The sequence below is a fragment of the Trichosurus vulpecula genome, chromosome 9 (assembly GCF_011100635.1).
Source record: "Trichosurus vulpecula isolate mTriVul1 chromosome 9, mTriVul1.pri, whole genome shotgun sequence".
Lineage (NCBI taxonomy): Eukaryota > Metazoa > Chordata > Mammalia > Diprotodontia > Phalangeridae > Trichosurus > Trichosurus vulpecula.
In genome coordinates, this window is record NC_050581.1 from 57,756,969 (window position 1) to 57,778,575 (window position 21,607).

At 42.5% G+C, this 21,607-nt stretch overlaps 1 protein-coding gene across 1 annotated transcript in view; it reads left to right on the top strand.

The window, feature by feature from the left end:
• GGA2 (golgi associated, gamma adaptin ear containing, ARF binding protein 2) overlaps positions 1–21,607 on the top strand; it is a 39,156-nt gene that overhangs the window by 475 nt on the left and 17,074 nt on the right. The window contains exons 2-8 of the mRNA XM_036738808.1: positions 10,802–10,886; positions 11,796–11,871; positions 15,235–15,333; positions 16,663–16,786; positions 17,344–17,447; positions 18,747–18,827; positions 19,205–19,345. Coding sequence (XP_036594703.1) covers positions 10,802–10,886; positions 11,796–11,871; positions 15,235–15,333; positions 16,663–16,786; positions 17,344–17,447; positions 18,747–18,827; positions 19,205–19,345 — 710 coding nt within the window. The remainder of the gene's footprint in view (positions 1–10,801; positions 10,887–11,795; positions 11,872–15,234; positions 15,334–16,662; positions 16,787–17,343; positions 17,448–18,746; positions 18,828–19,204; positions 19,346–21,607) is intronic.

Consider the following 21,607-nt stretch of genomic DNA (forward strand, 5'->3'; position numbering starts at 1 on the left):
CCTCAACTGCCCCTCTGTAGCCCGGAGCTGGAATTCAGTTTTGCTTTTTTGGCCCTGGAATATCAGCTCTGGGGCGGGAGTGGGGTGAGATGGGGTGCGGGAGCGGAAGGAAGGGAGAGCCCAGAGGATGCGGGGCGGCTAGCTCAAAGTCCCAGGGCTGTCTGTTCAATACCTATAGATGCCAATGTCTGTGGTGTTTAACCACTCTGGATATTCGTTCTGTAATTTGAATATCCCTTTCAATATGCCCCCACTGTTTCTCAACCGCTTCCTGCTGCATGGGGTGGGCCAGCTGAGGCCCAGAGGCTTTTGTGATGGTACTTGGTAAATCCTAAAGGAGAAAGCTGGAACCATGGAGTCTAGAATTTTCCCTTGCTGCAATGATAAACCTGGATATTTGGAATTAGGGATAGTTGGGGGGATACCCAGGCCCCATCAATGAAGCAAGGGGTGTGTCGACCAAGGGAAGATCGGGATACCTCTAGTTTTTCAAACCTAAGTAACAATTATGCCCTTGAACTTTCTGGTAGTCAAATACCTGGAAAATAGACCGTCTTGGAACTTTACCTTCAGTAAAGGTGTAGAGGGGATTTTTTTTAGGTTCATGTTGAACTAGATGGCCACTGAGGACCCTTCTGATTCTGGAATTCTGTTATGGTTGAAATCATCTTCCCCCTCCCCCACAACTCCCCTTGTCCAAGGTCACAAACTTACTAGTACTAGATTATTGGCTTCCTGATTCTTAACTATATATTTTAATGCTCTTCTTATTACACTGTGAAAGTTAAATGTTACCTCTTTCCCATAGCAATTACATTTAAAGAGTTTTAGTATTGGTGAATACCTCTCAGGTTTATTACTTATTACCTTTAAAACAAAACAAACCAGGAGTGATGAAAGTCTAAGCCCAGATGGAATGCAGGTATTTCTGGGATCAGCAAGCAGGCTAAACCCTCCTTTTATTCCTTGGGTGCTCTTTTTCCGCTTTCAATGCTGGGTTAGAGTTCTGCTATCTGATCCTGTGACTCTGAGGTAACCTTGAGTTGTCTGTCTTTGCCTTCTGTAGTACCTGCCCTAAGAAGCCCATTTTTCTCTTTTCTCACCCCCTACCCCCCTCCTTCAAATCTCACCTTCAGGCAGAAGTCATAGCTTGGTATGACTGGGAAGATGGACAGGAACTGCTTTATGTAACTTGAAGCAGATTCTGGATATGATATGGGTGTGTTGCTTAATAGTAGATACTGGCTTCTTATCCTTCCACTTCTGAACCCCAGCCTCGGAATCTGGGCCTGATTGTTTCCTGCAAGAATCCCATTGGGTCTAGCAAAATTTTGTAATCTTGGTATTTATAATCTATTTGTAATCTAGGTACTTATAGAATCCTGGAATAGAAAAGGATTTTTATAGGGTCATCTTCTCCAAGTGCCTACACCATTTTTGAAAAGTGGTTGTTGAGTAGTCACAGTGGCCCATGCCTGTAATCCCTGCTGTTGGGATACACTGACCACTTGAGCTACCTTGGGGCTAAAGCTAGTCAGGTGACCTCATTAAGTCCAGTACCAATATAGTGAGACCTGGGTAGCTAGTGGCCACCTGGGCCACCAGCTGGAAAGGATGAATTGACCCAAGTAAGACATGAGCTGGTCAGAGCTCCAGTGTTAATCAGTAGTGGCATCTGGCACTTAAGTGGCGTATGCAGGTCCAGCCTGGGTGAAATCAGAAGACCCAGTCTTTCAAAAAAAAAAAAAAAGAAAAGACAAAAAGATTGTTGGGCTTTTGACTCATTACCTTACAATATAAGCTATTTAGTTTGGGATTGGTCCTCATCATAAAGAATTTCTTTTTTTGGTCTGGACCTGTGACTTCATCTATGTAAGGAACTCCTAGTGAAGAAATTATCTGTGCAGATGGCAACTGTTTCTGTAACCTCACATCTTCAAGTTGCCTAGGTCATTGAGAGGTTAAGAGCCTTGACCAGAATCACATAGCTGCTGAGTATCAGAGGCTAGACTTGAGCATCCTTCCAATGGCTGACTCAGAAGCTATCTTTTTATCCACCATGGCTGTACTGGAGAACTCATTAGCTTACATGACCATTTCATGTAGGTACAACATTAATTATAAGTAGTTTTTTCCTGATATTAAGCCAGTCTCCATCCCTCTAACTTCTACCTATTAAGTCTCAATTTTGGCTCCTGGGTTCAAGTCCAATGTCTCTGTCACTCCCCAAGGCAGTCAGTAAGCATTTATTAAGTGCCTATTATTTGTATTTTATACCTCTTACCCCTTAATCACTGACTCCTTCTGATACCCCCTCCTTCTTAGTAATGCTCACTGAGCCTAGAGGATGAGGTGCAGTACATACATACTTTGTTTAGTCGTGTACAACTCTTTGACACCATTTGGGGGTTTTCCTTCTCCAGCTCAATTGACAGATGAGGAAACTGAGGCAAACAGGGTGAAGTGACTTTCCCAGAATCACACAGCTAGTAAGTGTCTGAGGCCAGATTTGAACTCAGAAAAATGAGTCTTCCTGATTTCAGGTCTCACACTCTATCCACCACGCCACCTAGATCCCCACATACAACTGACAACTCGTTCTAGGTGCGGAGTAGCGATGATAATACTACTAATAATTGACATTTATATGATGCTTTAAGGTTTGTTAAGTGGCTTCTATGTGTTGGCTCAATATGATCCTGTGGAATTCAGTGCTTACGGATATTCTCATTTCATAGATGGGGCTTAGAGAGAGGTTGAAATCTGCTGAGGAATAAGTGTGTGAAATGGGATTTTAACTGATGTCTTCTTGAGTTAGTGAATATTGCATTTATATGTGAACCTTTATCTTCGTTTTATTGAATTCTTATTTGGTGTGATATATTTACTGAATGCATACTTCTTGTTTGGTGGATTCATTGGTACCGTGCTTAGTTGGATGGACTGTTCCCATGTTCCAGGAAGACTCTTCCCTCTCCCTCCCAGAGTATTTCTCTTTGGACTCTCCACAATCTGTATCAAGTTAGCTTCCTTGCCTCCCAGTAACTATTATTGTGAAATAACTTGACCTTGCTTGTGGGACCCATGTGATCAAGCCCTTACTTTTGGAGACTGAGACACAAGCTCCTTCTTTAGCACCAGACACAAGCCTGGAGGATTGCCTGCTAGACAAACAGTCCTGTTATTTGAACACATCCTTGAAAATGAGAGTTTAAATTTTCCAGCAACCCCGGATCACTGCTGTCAGCCTACCAAGGAAGAGTCTTAGTGGCATATTGAGAGATCTGGTGTACCTGGCAGGGGAATTGTTTCAGTGCCATAAATCCTAATAAGAGAACCTTTAGGGAAGGAAATGGCCCCTCCAAAGGGGCCCCTTGTGCTTCTGCATGCTGCTCTGCCGTGCCTGACCTTAGCTGCTCCTCAGGACCTCTTGGCATCATGTAACACTCTGGTGGCTGCTGTGCATTACTCAAATCCGTCTCTGCTACTGTCATGGCAGGATGACTGAAATTAGGCTGTGATGGAGGTGCAAGTGATTGGTTCACTTGCTTCCAAAACTCACCTGCAGGAAAGAAGTTACAAGTTGATTGGACTGGGAGGGAGGGGAGGAGAGAGACCTAGGCTGCTGGAGTAGCAGCAATTAATGGCTACAGTAGGTGAGGTTTGAGCCCCAAGGCCAAGGGAAGATGGGGCCAGAAACTCAGCCGTTTATTTCTGTCATGAACAAGTCCATATCAATTCTTGTAGTCAGGTATGTAGGCTACCCCTTCTTGCTATTTAGGCTTCTAGAATTCTCTTATTTCTATGGCCGTTTAAATGCTTGCATCACTATGGAATAATTGGTTGTCTGTATCTAAAAGAAACAAAATGAAGGAATCCTCAGGGGGCTGGAGACTTGAGGAGATCTATCTTGGCCAGTAATAAGCTTCACTTGATGTGAGGCACAGCTTTCTCTTTTAAAAAAAATTATTTCAGACAGTGGTTTTGGTTTTCATTTTGAATTCTCTTTCCTTGCTTTTGGACCTTGGTATGGTTCGTCACCTGCAGGTCTGAATTTCTCAAGTTTTTTTTTTTTTTTAAAACGGAAGTATCTTTTCCTGTGCTGCTTCCTTTAGCTTTCTGTCCTAGGCCCTTGGGGCCAATGTCATCAACGGTTCACGCTATTTTTTCTTTCTGTTTCTTTTTTACAGGCTTCAACAGAGCAGATGTATTGGGTTAAAACTTCACTCTTTTGCTAAAGCCACTACAACCAAGATCACAGGTTCCTAGTTTTAGATCTGGGAGGGACCTTAATGGTACTTTAATCTAGTTCCCCTACTCAGGAAACTCCTGTGGCTCCCTATTGCCTCTGGGATCTGATAGAAGATCTTTCGTTTGACATTCAAAGTTTTTTCATAACCTAGTTGCCTCCTCTACCTTTCTAGCCCCCAACAGACAGGTACTCTTCCATGTAGTGAAGTGACCTTTGCCTCTTGGCTATTCTATGAATAAGACATTCTGCTTCCTAACTCTTAGCATTTTCTCTGACTATCCCCCATGCCTGGTATGCCCTTCCTCATTCATCTCCATCTCCTGACTTCCCTGACTTCCTTTAAGTACCTCCTAAAATCCCTTCTTGTACAAGAACCCTTTTCCAAACTCTCTTAATTCTAGTGCCTTCCCTCCCCTATTTATATCCTATTTATTCTGTATGCAGGTTGTTTGTACTTATTTGTTTATACTTGTCTGCCCCATTAAATTGTAAGCTTTTTGAGAACTGGGACTTTTTTTCCCCTTTTTATATATCCAGGGCTTAACACAATGCCTGGCACATGGTAGGCATTTAATAAATATTTGCTGGCTGACTGCCAGACTCTTCATTTTACACATGAAGAAACTGAGGCCCTGCAGAAGAATGGAAGTGACTTGCCCAAATGATATTTCAAATCTAGCATTCTTTCTACTGTATTCTCTAGCTATTGTGTGCTTCTCCTCTCCCTCTTTTACATATCCTTTTTAATACTGTTTTCATTAACAGTGGATGAAATGCACTGACTGGACGTTTGGGAGATTGGTGTTCTAAATCTAAGTAAAAATTGAGGGCTAATATGATTTTCCCTAAAGAACAAGTCTGACCTTGTCATCCCCTGTACTCAATAACTTTAGTGTTTTGTGATCTCTAGAGGATTTTAAGATTTAGAGCTGAAAAGATTAAAGAAGATATTGTCTAATCCAATTCCCTCATTGTACAGATAAAGAAACTAGGGATAAAGTGATTTGCCCAAGGTCACATAGGTAGTAAGTAGCTGGTCTGGGATTTGAACCAAAGTGTTCTGACTGTTGTTGTTCAGTTGGGTCTGACTCTTTGTGACTCATTTGGAGTTTACTTGGCAAAGATACTGGAGCGCTTTGCTGTTTTCCTTCTCCAGCTCAATTGACAGATGAGGAAACTAAGGCAAACAGGGTGAAGTGACTTGCCCAGAGTCACACAGCTATTAAGTAGCTGATGCCAGATTTGAGCTCAGGAAGAGTCTTCCTGACTTCAGGTCCATCACTCTATCCCACTGTGCCATCTAGCTACCCAGAAAGAGCATATACGCATAGATACATGAGACTGGATCTTCTTTGTTGCCCAGGCTACAAGCACACAGTGGTTACTCACAGCCTACATGGAAGCCTTGACCTTCGCCATTTCTGACCTGGGTTGTTTCACCACTCTTTAAGCAATCTGGTGCCCCCTTTTCTTCCTCCCTTACCCGCCTCTTCCCCCACCCCCCCATCATCTTGATGCCAGTCCTAGTGCAGATACCACTCGGTGGTGCAGAACTACTGAGCTAGCTCAAAGGATCAGTCATCCGCAGGTAGCAGGGATTACAGGGGTGTGTAGCAGTGCTCTTTCTACCATGTTGTTTTGACCAAAAAATATAAAAGTATAAGATGTGATCTTTGCCATCAGGCATTTGGTAGTCAGGCTGGGGAGACAGAGCACTCAATGCTGTACTGATCCTAAAGGCCAGGGAGGCTTGCAGATGGGGAGGGGGGCCTGGTGTGGGCCGAAAGGAAGGATAGGATTTGGATTGGCCAGGAGGGAGTGAGAAGAGGTTGGGAGGATAAGCCCCACTTACATCTTGAACAAAACTTGAAAGGTTTTGCATGGTCTAATTGGTGGGTGTGTATTGGTCATCCAGCATTTATTAAGTACACACTGTGAGCTTGGAGTTGGGAATATAATGAACGAAGAAAACCAGTCCCTCTCTGCCCTCTAGGAACTCACATTGTAAGTGGGGGAGACCAACCAATGGCCCACAAGTGTGTGTACACTAAGATATATACTGAGTAGTGGAAAGATAATATGCCTGTAGGGAGCAGGGAATACGTACCTCCTGTAGAAGGTAGGATTTGTGCTGAGGTTTAAAGGAAGCCTGGGAAATCAATAGGCAGAGGTGAGGAGGGAGAGTGTTCCAGCTGTGGGGGACTGCCTAGGAAAGTCAGAGTGGTAAAGGCACGGGGAAGAAAAGCAAGTGTTTGGATGATGTGGAGAGGGTTAAATAGTAAGACATTTGGAAACATAGGAAAGGTCAGGTTTAAGAGGGGCTTGAAAAAGGAAGCAGGATTTTTTATTTGGTAGCAGGAAACTATTGGAGTTTATTGATTAAGGAGGTGAAATGAGTAGTTTTGTGCTTTAGGAAAATCTCTTTGATATCTGTGTCAAGAGAATGGATTTGGAGTAGAGAGAGAGACTTATGGCAGAGACCAGCCAAAAGGCAGTTAATTGTAATAGTCCAGGCAGAAGGTGATAAGAGGTTGTATCAGTGTGGTGACTGTGTGAATGGAGGAAAGGAGAGAACTAGTGGAGTAGGGGGAGAAAAGGCTGGAGAGATAGGTTCAATATTGGGTGTATATGATGTTATAGTTGGTGCATTAGGAGGTGGCTGTAAGCTCCAAATAGGAGGTACCCTTAGAATTTGTGGACTAGGCCAGAAATTGCCAGTCTTTGAAAGCTAATTAGATGTGGAAAATATGTTTTGCATGACTTCATATTTATAATGGGTATCATATTTCTTGCCTTCTCAGTAAGGCGTGGAGGGAGGGGGAAAATTTGGAACTGAAAACAAAAATGAAAGATTAATTTTAAAAATTGGAAAAAGAAAGATAATTAGAATCAACACAATGGATGATCTTAACCAAATAAGTGTTAAAATGGATAATTTTAAGCTCTTGTAGAAATAAAATAAGATACTGTCGCTTATGAAAGCAATCCCTAAGATGATGAAAAACCCAGTTTGTAAATTTATTTCTGATAAGATGCTCCTTTGATTTAAACAGTCCCAAATGTCATCAAAGAACCTTTCTAAATGTCTTTGGAGTCTTAAAAGCAAGCCAGAGAGACTTTTTTTCAGCCTTTTTCTCTCTGTTTCCCTTAGACTGTGCTATATAAACACTGTATTTGGTAAACATGATTGTTCTGATCACAAGGAAGATATTCATTATAGTCAGTACAGGTTCTACCACAGCCCTGATGAAATATTTCATAGCACTTTTCTCCTCTCATTTTCTTTTTAACACTACCCCAGATTTTAATTTTTGAAAAATTGCTATTTTTTTCCAAACATATCCCCTTTTCCTGTTCTACCTTCCTTCCCAACCAGAGGGCCATCCCCATAACAAAAAAAAAAAAAGAAAAGAAAAAAACAGTTCAGCAAAATGATTGTATCAGTTAAATCTGACAGATGCCTGGTTTCCCACCTGTAAAGAAGGGAGGTGAATTTTCTCTTTAATTCTGGTTCCCTTTGGTCCTTTTAGTTATACAAGTTATGTTGTTGTTGGTATTTCCATTCACATTTTTAGTCATTGAGTAAATGGGTTACTGGTTTTGCTCATTTCACTTTGTATTATTAGTTCGTATGTCTTCCCATATTTCTCTTCATATTCATAGTTATGAATGTGCAGTCATACTTCATTACATTTGTGTACCACAATTAATTTAGTCATGCACCAAATGACAGGTATTCACCTCGTTTACAACTTACTGTTATCATGAAAAGTGCTGCTAAGGATGTTTTGGCATATATGGGATATCTTTTCTTTTTATCTTTGACCTCTTTGGTACGTGAACCTGGCAGTGGAACCTCTGAGGTCAAAAGATTGCCTTCTTAGCCGTGATTCCAAGTTGCTTTCCACAACAGTTGGAACAATTCACAGTCCAGATTTTTTTTTTTGTAATCCTCTAAAAATGTTTTTTTCAACATTCATTTTATAAGATTTTGAGTTCAAAATTTTTTTTTCTCATTTCCCTCCACCCTCCCCAAGACAACAAGTAAGCTGATATAGGTCATACATGTACAATCACATTAAACACATTTCCATGTTATTTATACTGTGAAAGAAGAATCAGAACAAAGGGGGAAAACCACGAGACAGAAAAAAATTTTTAAAAGGTAAAAATAGTATGCTTTGATCTGTGTTTAGACACCATAGTTCTTTCTATGGATGTGGATAGTGTTTTCCATCAGGAGCCTTTTGGAATTATCTGTCATTGTTTTGCTGAGAAGAGCCAAGTCTATCCAAGTTGATCAATGCACGATGTTGATGATACTTGGTACAATGGTCTCCTGGTTCTGCTCACTTCAGTCAGCATCAGTTCATGCATGTCTTTCCAGGTTTTTCTAAAATCCACCTGCTCATCATTTCTTATAGCACCATAGTATTCCATTGCATTCTTATACCACAACTTGTTCAGCAGTTCTCCAATTGATGGGTGGTCATCCCTTCAATCTCCAATTCTTGGCCACCACACAAAGCTGCTATAAATATTTTTGTCCATGTGGCTCCTTTTCCCTTTTTTATGATCTCTTTGGTATTGCTGGGTCAAAGGGTATGCACAATTTTATAGCCCTCTGGGCATAGTCTGGATGTTCATTTCAACTAGATTTTGTTGTTGTGTGGTAAATGACTGCTTTCTCCTGGGCTATGCATTCTCTTGGGGATTGCTTTGATAATTACAGTGGGAATTGAGTGGAAGAGGTAAATAACCAAGTGACAGAGACATTTTGAAGGAAGAAGTGTCTACAAGTGGTTATGACAGACTTAATAGGAAAGATGAAGAGGGAGGAATCAAAGATTATAGATTTAGAGGTTTGAAAGGCCATCAGAGGTCATCTGGCTCACCCATTCGTTTTATGGATGAGGAAACTGAGACCCTCAGAGGTTAAGTAACTTCTCCAAAGTCATATTTAGTAAATAGAAGAATAGAGATTTTAACCTAGCCCTTTGTAAATGGCCTGGTCCTTTCTAGACTGGAGGAATATTGGTAGGGCAGTTGGGAAGAGGAACAGATTTGACAGGGAAGTAGTTCCACAAACATGTATTTATTTGCGTGTAAATTCATTTCCAGGTGACCACAAGATAACCAAATGTGATTTTCTGGGACACCTCTTTGAAATATTGGTTTGCATTTATGTGGCACTTTTCTCATAACTACGCTCTGAAATGGGCAATGCAAGTATTATAATCCACATTTTACTTCTAAGAAAACTGGGGCTCTGAGGAGTTAACTTGGCTACTATTACCCATCTGATAAGGACTAGATCTTCATTCCAAATTGGTCAAAAAACTGTCTGCTCCTGGAGAAGAGATAATGAAATACACTCCACCCTCCTACCCCAAAGGGAGATGGTGGCGACTGCTAGGATAGAAAGTGGTATACGTTGTCACTGAGTTGAGTGTTTTTCCCTCCTATCTAGGGGGGAAAACAGTTAAAAATGTTTTATTGATATATTTTGATTGCGATTGTATGTCACCATCCTGTCCCAAAATATCCCTCGCCCACCCAGAGAGCCATTGGTATAGGGTGATGTGGTTTGACTTTTTTTTTTTTTACAAGAGAGGGTTCCATTTTGAGGAGTCTGGGAGAAGGAACAATATTTCCAGAAACGGCTGTGGTCTGCAAACAAAAGACACATAAAATTATTTTTGAAAGTTGGATTGGACATATGAATTTTGCTGGAATAAGGAACTCCTGTACCATTGCAGATAGCAATCGTTTTTTAACTTCCTGTCTTAGAAAGTGCCTTTGGGCATCAGTTCTCAAGCTTTTTCATCTCAACCATTTATATTCTTAAATTATTGAAGATCCCCGGAGACCTTTTGTTGATGTAGATTATATCTGTTGGTATTTAGTGTATTTGAAATTAATATATCTCAGTGCTGTTATGAAAATAGTTTTGATGTCAAGGACCCCTTGAAAAGGTCTCGGGGATCACCAGACCACACTTTGAGAACCCCTGACTTAGGCTATTAAAAGGTTAAGTGAGTGACTTGCCTAGAGTCACACTGTCCCCGTTTCAGTGGTTAAACTTGAACCCAAGTCTGCTCTCTAGCCTTTGTATTACACATCTTGCTCACAAAAAGTAAAAATGAAGTTTAGATCTGAAGGGCATAAAATGGCTTATAAACAGAAAAATAGATGATAAAATGTTTCCTTGAACATGGAGACTGTATATATCTCACACTAAGGACTGGAAACCCACCTGAAGTGTGAAGGAGAAAGACACTTAGGACTCTGCTTTGCTGCCAAAAATGAAAGTGGTTTCAGGACAGTTAACTTAGCATGAGTTTGTACACCATCAATGTTTGATCGGCTCCACTGTGAATCTCAGTGTTACATGCCAGATGACCATGTCTCCCTTTAGAACTTTCCAAAGGGCTGCTTTGGGAACACAAGAGCTCATTCTTCTCCAGAGGTGTGAGTCTATCTTCATCAGAACTGTTCCTGTTTTCTCTATTTCTCATCTTCCCCCCTCCCCGTTTTCTTTCTTGGCAGATAAAGCCACAGATCCAAGCATGCCTGAGGAGAACTGGTCGTGTATCCAGTGCTTCTGCGACCAGGTGAACACCGATCCCGATGGGTAAGATCGATCTTGTACATTCTTGCCTTGGTGATTCTTGTAATCTCATATGTACATGGTAATAGACACCCAGAAATATTTAGTGCTTCAGACAGCGAGGACCCTAAAATTTAAAGGGGCAGGTTGTGAAGGGCAAAGAGAAGACAGAGATGGAGTGAGAAGGCAAGAGGGGTGAGCAAGGGCTGGTGTCCATACCTCTTGGAGCCCACAGTGGCATTTTTTTTAAAGGGATAGAGGCAGGGAAGGCAAATTGAATTCTCTGAGAATGACAGTCTCACTAGCTCTCTGCCACAGGTTCAGGCCCCTCCCCCTCTTATTTTGTAAAATAAAAAGTTGGTAGAAGTCCCTCTCCGGAGAGGAGTTCCCAGTAATCTTGGACCCCACCCTCCTGTGGAGGCTTATGCATTGACTTTCCCACCTCTGTCTCTTGGTCACATTATATGCTCATGACACTGGAAGAGGAAGCCCCCCTTTTCAGACTGACTCAGCCTTTTCTGAGGCTCTGTCGGTTCCTTCTTTGGTATGCAAACAGAACTCAACCTGGAAGCACTGTGCTGCTCATGTGTCCCAGTGTTGCTGGAACCATCTCTGTCTTGCTCCTTTTGATAGAGGCAGTTATGTGATGCACTAAGTTCAGGGAAATCCACAAATACAGTGCTGCCTGTAGAATGTAACAACTACTGCCTGGACTGATTTAGATTCTTTTTTGTACTCCTGGGGGTGGGGGTGGAGGGGGGAGGAAGCACATGATGGCTGCTGTGCCTCTGGCCAGCTTCTCTGGGGTTCCTAGGTTAGCTGCAGTATCAGAAGATTTATGTGTAACAAGCCATGCCCCCTCCCCTTTTCTGCCTCTGTCTAGAGGGAACTTCTCATCCCATGCCTAGTCTTGTCCTGTTTCTGTTTCCTCAGCCCATCCCATGCACCTTGGCTGCTGGCCCACAAGATCCAGTCCCCGCAGGAGAGGGAAGCTCTTCATGCCTTAACAGTGAGTTGGAGCCTGGTTCTCCCTGCAAGGCCTTTCCCCTCCTCCCCTCAACATTGGAGAAAAGGACACTAGAGACTCTGTGTGGTGGCTGATGAGCTCCCCTTTGACTTTCCTAAAGGGAGCTATTCAGACTTCCAGGCTTTGGGGGGAAAGCAGGATGTGGGGTGAGGGAAGGGGGAGGAGAGGTCCCAGCCCAAGGCTTCATTCTCAGGCCTTGCTCTTAAAGAACAAGACCAGATGCTTTCCTTTGTGCATGCTAAAGCAGTCGTTCAAGACAAAGAGACAGGGCTGGGAAGAGAGAAACGAAGATCTGGCCAGTCAAGAATTCTGGGAAGGAAGGAAGGAGAGAGAGAGGAGGCTCATCTGGAGATTCCTTGGGCTAGCTGTTCTTAGGGAGGGGCAGGAAAGCCTTGGGATAGGAGAAACCCTGTTGCACAGCTCACATCCCAGTACTGAGAGAGGGACATACCTCAGAGGAATTCCATCCACAAAGGAAAACAGACATCCAGAAACACACTTTGCTCACTTTTACTCACTAAACCAAGGCATGCTTCTGTCTGCTGTAGATAGTCCCAGTCATCAATAACTCTTTCTTGGCTCCAGGTCACTTGGGGATCAGCTCCCGTGAACTCAGCTATCATCTTTATGGAGATGATTCTCAGATTTATTCGTCCAGCCTTAACTTCTTTGCTGACCTCCATGCCTGCCTCACATGTCCGCCTCTAACTGGACATCTTGAACTAGATGTCTCCTAGATGTTTAAACTCATTATGTCCACAGCTGAACTCATTATCCTTCCTCCCAAACCTTTCACTCTTCCTGTCTTCCCTGTTACTGTTAGGAGTGCCACCATCCTCCTGGTCACCCAGGCTCTAAATGTAGGTGTCATTTTTGACTCAACTTTGTAGTTACAAAATGAGAGACCTGGCTAAAATGGCAGTTCATTTGAAGTTGTTTTAGAGGCTGTAGTTGACCATACACTTGCAAGCCGGTAATGTGGCAGATGTTAAAAATACTAATGCATTTTCACTTGGAGTAGGAAGAGGTGAGAAGAGGAAATACATTATTCTAGATTGCTACTACTAGATTATGGTACCTATGTCATGGGAAACAGTTGAAAGATGGCATGACATAGTGGTTCGATACTAGGCTTGGAATTGAAAAAGCCTGAGTTTGAGTCCTGCCTCTGACAATAGTTGTGTGACCTTGGGCAATTCACTTGACTTCTGAGTCTCATTTTCCTCATCTGTAAATAATACATGTGGTACTTATCTCAGATACTTGTTTTAAGGCCCAGGTAAGATAAGAGTTCTTTGCAAACTTTAAAGCGATATATAAGTTTGATATCTGTCACTTACTGTGTCCAGTTCTGGTTGTCACATTTAAGAGAGACTTGAACCAACAGAAGAAAAGAAAACTTTGGAGAGATCGTGATACAATACCCAAGTATTTTAAAACCTACCACAGAATCCTGGAGTTGAGAGGAAAGTCATTTAGTTAGTCATTTAGAAAACATTTGGTCCAATTCACTTCATGGTCCATTAATCTCATCTGTCTGTAAATTTTACATAAGTGTATGTATATATATTTGTATATATAAAACAAAGGACCTCACATGGATATTAAAATCAATGCCAATAATAATAATATAACTCTCTAAGTCAAATAAAGCTATGATTATGTGATCACTGATTCAGTTAAATACAACTCAGTTATGTAGTATTAATGTTTAGAATAGTCAGTGTACTGAAGAGCAGTCATTTGAAAAGAGCCTGCTATGACAGGCATTGTCCTAAATACTAGGTATATAAAGGAAAGCAAAAGACAGTCCTTTCTTTTGTGCTTATGGTATAATGGAGAGGAGGGGAGTCACCATATATAAATCAGAACATACAAGATAAATACAGAGCCTTAGATGGGTTGGCAGTAGTACCAAGAAAGGCCTCCTGCAGAAGGTGGGCTTTGAGTTGTATCTTAAACAAAGCCAGAAACTTAGAGATGAAGATGGGGGAGCAGAGAATTGTAGGTGAGGGAGGCAGTGCAAAGTCACAGAAACAAGAGAGGAGTATTGTATTCGAGGACTTACAAGTAGGGTGGTGTTGCTGGGTTGTAGAGTTGCGTGAAGGGGGAGTAAAATATAAGAAGACTGGAAAGATAGGAAGGGGCCAGATTATAAAGAGCTCTAAGGGTTAACCAGAGGAATTTATATTTGATCCTGTAATCAGGTAATAGGGAACCACTAGAGTTTATTGAATAGCAGAGTGTGATGTGGTAAGATCTCTGTTTAAGGAAGGTCAATGTTTGATAGCTGAGTGGAAGATCGATTCAAGTGGGGAGGGTCAAGAGGTAGGGAGACAAATTTGAAGACTTTTGCAGTAGTCTGGGAAAAAGTAAAAAGGGCCTGAAGTAGTGTGACTGCTGTGTGAGTGGAAAGAAGGGAGATGTATGTCAGAGATCTTGTAGAGAAAGAAGATTTGGCAGCAGATTGGGCACATGGGGTGGGTGAGAGAGAAGAGCAAAGGATCACACCAAGGATCACACACACACCTGAGTGAAGGGAGGGTCATGATGTGTCCCCTTGACAGTAACTGGGAAGTTTAGAAGAGGGGCAGGTTTGATTGGGAAAGAATTGCTGCTTTGGGGCCTTGTAGAAGGGCTGTTAAATGCCTCAAGTTTTCATGTCAGAGGAAATTATAAAGATTGTGTTAACAGTGATTGGTTTGGTTCTTCCCTGTTTTGAAAGGCCTGAGCTCTACAGGATTCTACAGCCAAAACAGCCATTCCCCTTATGATCTCCTTTGCCTGAAGCGCTGCCATGGAAACGGATTTTATTTGTTTAGTTTAAAAAGTTATGCTTCCTGTAGGATTGCCCTAGAACACAAGCACAAACACTGAGGCTTTAATAAACCCAGCCATCATAGTGATACCAGTATGGAAATCCTGTATTGATTTTATAAGACATCAGCCTGGAAATGGCACTATTATTAAAAATGACACCATTTTCAGTGACTTGAAAGTTGAGCCCCAGAGGTCTTGTTGGATATTGGGTATGGCCAAGGCAGGGACTAGATGAGGAGCCCTTTCTAGATTAGAGTTGGGCTGCATTGGTCTTGTTCCTTTCCTTCTAATGGGGCTAAGTTCAGTAGAATTTCTGGGAAATTCTTGTACCAGAGAAATAGCCTACGCTTCCTCTTGGCTTCCATAGCTGCTTCTCATGGGGCTTCCTGAAGGAAGGTCATTTGAATTAGATGACAAACAGATACTGTCCTATTTGCAGCTGCTCATCCCTGGCTCTTTGAATGGGAGTCCGGTAGATATGTGTTCTTCTCCTTCTTGTGCTGAGAGCTGATTGGGCTTTCCTAGGTGCTGGAGGTATGCATGAACTATTGTGGAGAGAAATTCCATGGTGAGGTGGCCAAGTTCCGCTTTCTGAATGAGCTGATCAAAGTGCTTTCTCCAAAGGTGAGTACTTTCCAGGGACCCCTCATCTGTTTGCTTTCCTGAAGAGCAGAGGCTGAGGCTGGAGGACAAATCCTGACACCTTGCCTGTAATGATTTGTATGTGGAAATGCTTTGAGGAGAGTATAAGGCCCTCTACCAGCAAGAGGTGCTATTATTACTACATAGAGAATGGACAAGCCGCTGATCTCTGTTCTTTGCTTAGTCTCCCAGTTTCGCCATGTGTTATAGCCCTTCTGACACTAAAGTTCCACTCCAACAAGGTATTGCACCATGGAGGTGATCCTAAGTTTTTGTTTGTTTATTTTTGAGGGGGGAAGGCAGGGCAATTGGTGTTAAGTGACTTGCCCAAGGTCACATAGCTAGTAAGTGTGTCAAGTGTGTGAGGTCGGATTTGAACTCAGGTCCTCCTGACTTCAGGGCCAGTGCTCTACTCACTGCGCCACCTAGCCGCCCCTACCCTGAGTTTTTAAAGGCTATATTAGTGGCATATAAACTCTAGCAGGTCCTACAAAAATGTAAAGGCCCTAGGCAGTCTGGACAATGGCCCGTATGCCTATGGTCTAAGGATCAAGTTAGCTAAATTTGGAGAGGCTCATTACCAAAAAGGAGGTGATGAATTCCTTTGGCCAAGGCAACCCATTAGATCATCAACTAAAGCATGGGGGAAGTTGTGATCTGATTCTGTAGGGGTAATCTTTGGCAGTAGTGAAGTGATTATAATTCCTGCTGTGTGTGACATTACCCCCCACCAAGAGACACTTGGAGGAGAGGGATTCTTTATCTTGGATGGATGCTATGATCAGGGTGACAGACGCAGGCATAGGTTTCAGTTTGAGCCTTGTCAGTGTCTTCCTACCTAGTCTATTTCCTGTATTTTGACTATTCATCTTCCTCGCTTTCGGCTCCTGCCTTAATTCCCCTAGTATCTTAATGGGCATCCTTCTCAGTCAGTGGAATGTGTAACTGTTTAAGTGAGGTTGGGTTTAGAGAATGAATCTTGTCCTGAGGGAGCAATGAAGCCTTTAAACCTAGAGTCCTACCTATGTAATAAATAGTCAGTAAATGTAGTTCAACTTTGGGGCTTATATCTGAAACCTACCTTCTATTGCTTAGCCTTTAGTTGGTATATTGTGTAGTAAAAAGAGCACTGGACTTGATAGCCAAGAGACTTGGAGGGCAGGGGGGAAGCAATTCTGGGGCTCCCAGGGATCTGATATTGACTGTATTACTTAAATTCTGTTGGTTTTATTTTACTAAAAGTTTTGGACTGGACTATTTCTCAGATCTCTTAACAGTGTAAAATTCCATCTTTCTGCTTTTTGCTTTCAGTATCTTGGATCCTGGACCACAGACAAAGTCAAGTCAAGAATTATTGAAATAATGTTCAGTTGGACAGTTTGGTTTCCTGAGGATATCAAAATACGAGATGCTTATCATATGCTGAAGAAACAAGGTCTAGCTTATTTTGCATCCCCATTTGTTTTGAGTTTAAGTTAAGAACTTGGCTCTTCCCTCTCTGTCTCCCTCCTGACACAGATTTTGGGAGATTAGTCAGAAACCATTCAGTGATTGTTGGATTTGGGGGTGTTTATATATAGAATGTGACATATTTGCCCAAGATGACCAATGTGGCTTTGGGTGTGTTCAGTCCAAAGCTAGCTGGGCTCAGGGTGATGCTTCATCCTGACTATTTAGTTAACAATCACCTTGTTGTGTCTCTGAAGAGGCACTGACTCTTCTGAAGCACCCAGTCCCTTGCCTTCATGCTGATACATAGAATTTCCCTCAAAGACAGTTTAGAACTTCGTGCCTTTCCCTATCCTGGGTATGTCCTACCTAGCAAGTGCACTTGTCTGTCCCTTACAGGACACCAGGGACCAGGCATTTCAGATTCTTCACAGAGTTAGGCCTCTTTCACTATAAGATTCTTGGATTCAGTCTGAGGTCGCCAAGACCCCCATGAGGGCTGGGCAGAGGCAGCATTTGAAATCTAGGTGTTGCATGTTTCAGGAATCATTAAGCAAGACCCCAAATTACCAGTGGACAAAATCTTACCCCCACCTTCTCCCAGGCCCAAGAGCTCCATCTTTGATGCTGATGAAGAAAAATCAAAGGTAATTAATACCCTTTTCCTCTACCTATCCTTGCCCTGGAGAGTTGACCTTTTCTGTCCATGGACTGACTGACAAGCAACACACTTGAGGTTTTTTTCCATAGATTCTCTATGGGTTATGGCTACAGGCCCCTGTGTCCTTCTTGAAGATCCTCAGGCATCCAAGTCAGTGGTCATTAAACCCCTGTGAACTCATGTGAGAGATAGGAAGGTGACTGGCTTCTGGAGACAATGTAGTGATTCTGAAAAGAGCTTTGGATAAAGGGAGATTGAGCAGAGCTCTGGGGTGTGTGTGTGTGTGTGTGTGTGTGTGTGTGTGTGTGTGTGTGTGTGTGTGTTCGTTCCTTTGCTTGCACTAAGCATACACGGGACTCCTGGGAAACCTCTCTAGCTGATGAGTCACCTCAAGGCCATTTAGGAGTGGGGCAGGGGCGGGGTGGGGTGGGGAGGAGAATAATACTGTGCAGGGAGCCTAACCTTAAGCCAGGTACTTCAGGAAATATTAAGGTAAATAGTATTGTGTACTTAACTCCAGTATTTTTATTCAGCTTGAAATGAACTCATCAAGAACATTCTTGATGGAAGGGGCAAAAGACGGGTAGCCCAAGGGGGTGTGTGTGTTTATGTGTATGTGTGTATAGTTACATGCAGCTTGAGGAATGGGCCAGCTATATATTGACTGTGTTTTAAGCATTGTCTGACTGTATCAACTCCTACCTCACCCAGAGCCTCCCAAAGTTAACCTCTTATCAGCCAGCATTTGATGTGGGTAGGGATAACCAAATTTCAGGTACTCTCAAAGGTCAGATGTAGGCCCTTCTTTCACTGAAGCAGAGATGTCTTTGCCCTTTATCATCTTCAGCTAGCTGATCTCACCCTATGGAATGCCCAGCCCCTCACTTCCACGGCTCCCCTAGTGGAACAGCAAAGGGAAATGACACAGTGGTTTGTTTCTTGGACCTCCTTAGGAGCCTTTCAAGTAATGTCAATGCCAGGTCTGTCAATCCTCAGGGCAACCCCCATTGCATGTGCAGAATTATGTAGCCAGTTGTCTTACTCTCTTCCTTTTCTACTTTTCTAGCAGTCACCCTTCCCCCAATCTTGAATGACCAGGACCCACAATGATAGTAGGCCCCAGCATTCCACTGTGCCATGAGCTACTCATCATCCAGGCCCTGGTTTTGTTCGGTGTCCCAGACAATAACCATTGAGGGGACGTTGGGGTTGAGTAGGAAGAAAAATGTGGGAGAGGAGGACAATTATGGTCTCACTTCACCTTCTCATGAAATATCTTCCCCAGCTCCTGACAAGACTTCTGAAAAGTAACCACCCTGAAGATTTACAGGCAGCCAACAGACTGATCAAGACTCTCATCAAGGAGGTGGGTAGCAGCAGGTTTCTCACTTCTTTTGCGGGGAAGAGGGGCCAGGATTGGAACCAGTTTCTAGAGGCCAGAAATTGGAGTTTTTCATGGTGTTTTGGTTCCTTTGGATTTGAGACATCCTTGGTGTGTTAAGATAGGTAAACTGGATTCTCTTTCTCCTGCCAATGTTTGATCCTTGGGTAGAAGGGGATAGAAAGCACAGGTATGGTGGCTATTATGTGTGTAGAGGTATGGATGGACAGATTGCTGGGAAAAATGGGCACAAAGACCTTTTTACTTACCCTGATTTCCAGCCCCATCTCAGTTAGTGCCCAGAAAAAGAAACAACAAGAGACAGTACTAAGAATGTTCTGTTCATTCAATTCCTTTGGAAGGAACAAGAGAAATCCGAGAAGGTGTCCAAAAGGATCAGCACCATCCAGGAGGTCCACAGCAACGTGAAACTGATGAGGGAGATGCTGAGCAACTGTCAGGGGCCAAAGGGTCCAGAGCAACTGGACCTGAAGAGTCTACAGGTAATCCTAGGTCTGGGAAACCCCAGAAACTGAGGCTGTTGAGCGTTTGGATTTGTTACAGACCCAAAATGGGGGCCTTGGTTTGGGTCAAAGTGATTTGTGTAATTTGTTTCTAGGAGGAGGCAGTTGGACCTCCAGGTACTAGATTAGAGCCGAGGAAGTCGGGAGTGAGGGAGGTTGGGGTAACTTTTTAGAAAAATCAGTTCTGTTTAGAGTAGGGGTTTTTACTCTGGGGTCTCTGAACTTTAAAAAAAAAATTTGATAACTGGATGTATTATAATTGATTTCCTTTGGAACCCTGTGCATTTTATGCATTTAAAAACTATCCTGAGAAGAAGCTCATAGGCTTCACCAGATGGACAAATGAAATCTGCTCTCTCTCTGTCTCTCTCTCTCTCTCTCTCTCTCTCTCTCTCTCTCTCTCTCTTTCTCTCTCTCTCTCTCTCTCTCTCTCTCTCTCTCTCTCTCTCTCACACACACACACACACACACACACACGGTTAAGAATCTCTTGTCTAGGATGACTTCTAGTCACAACATTCACCCAGCTAACCTTGCTTCCCTTGCCATTTAATGGGGCTCCCTAGTTTCAGGACTCAGATTAGAGAGTTCTGCTAGGAATGTTTTTAGCATGTGTACAGGGAAGTCCTCAGTTTGTATTCCCATGAAGAAAGTCTGATGGCTTTTTCCTTCTCTTTTTCCTGTCATTAAGAGTGTGTGTGTGTGTGTGTGTGTGTGTGTGTGTGTGTGTGTGTGTGTGTATTTTGATGTGTATTTGCCTTTGCCCTTTTCAGTATCACATAAAGCAATCATCCCAAAGTAAACCCAGTATTGAATTATTGCTGTCCTCCCCCATTTTGGGCCAAAGGCACACGGTAAATACCATGGACTGACGTAGCTAAAAGGCTAGGGTTCATTTCTGTAGGTTGGGAACCACTGCAACCCAATATTCTCATTGCCCTTTGGGAATAGTGGGGCACTTATTTCTCAGGCTTGACTTGTGGGAGATGTGGCTACCAGGTCTACTAAGTGCCCCAAAGGTTGAGTCTTTCCATGGGATGCCACTTTCTTAAAAGCCAGTTCTGTGTGATCAGTTGTCAAAGGTTTGGACTCATTTGACTTTCCTTAAGGATCTACTCCTTTTGCGCAGGGAGCAGAGAGGTCTCATAGACTCAGATTGTGAGAATTGGGAAGGTCTTTAGAGATCATTTAGTCCCAAACCCTCATTTTATAGCTGAGAAAACTGAAGTCTAGGGAGGCTGACACCTTATAGTTTCACATAGCCAAGGGTGTGTGAGAGCATGGAGCCGAAGTTTCCTGAGTTTCAGTCCAGTGCTCTTACCACTGCACTAAGGTCCCTCACTCATGTCTCTTGGTTCCTTGAAGTTTGTCCTGGAATATTGTGATAGATTCCTAATTGGTTTTCCTGCCTCAGGTGTTTCCTGTCTTCAGTCCGTCCTCCACTCAGCTGCCAAAAGTGCACAGGTCTACATGAATGAAATTCCAGTGGTTTCTTATTTATTACTTCTAGGATCAAATGCAATTTGTTCAAAATTGAAACGAACATTTAACATTTGAAGCCCATCATAACTCCAGTCTGCTTTTCCAGGATTATTCTACTTTACTCACCTTTATAAACTCTTTGGTCCAGCCAAACTAACCTTCTTACTATTTCTTGCAAGCAATATTCTACCTCCAATCTCCATGCCTTTGAACAAGGCTGTATCCCTAACCTGGAATGTATTTTCTCTTCTTAGAATTCCTAATTAACCATCAAATTAACCAATGAAACTTTTAAAAAATTAATTTTTTTTTTTAGTTTACACCACTCAGTCCCACAAGTTTTTGAGTTCCACATTTTCTCCTTCTCCCCACTCCCCACCAAAGACGGCATGTAATCTGATACAGTTTCTACATATACCTTCACGTTAAACTTATTGAAACTTTTTTTTTCCAAAGAAAAAGAGGAAGAGGAAAAAAAAATTAAGCAAAACCAATCAGGACATCAGAAACATCTGTTGATTAATGCCAGAGGTGTCAAAAACATGAAGCCCACTCTGTAGTGTGGTCTGAACCAGATTAAAATCTAATTAGGAAATGTTTAACAAAATAAAAAAAATATAACATAGATAATAAAACATCATACAGCTCACAGGGAATCCATTTCTCTTTGAATTTGACACCACTGTTAATATGCACTTTTCCACATTCATGGACCCCAGCCTCTGTAGTGTAGTTGAAGGAGTTGCCTTCTCTTATCTC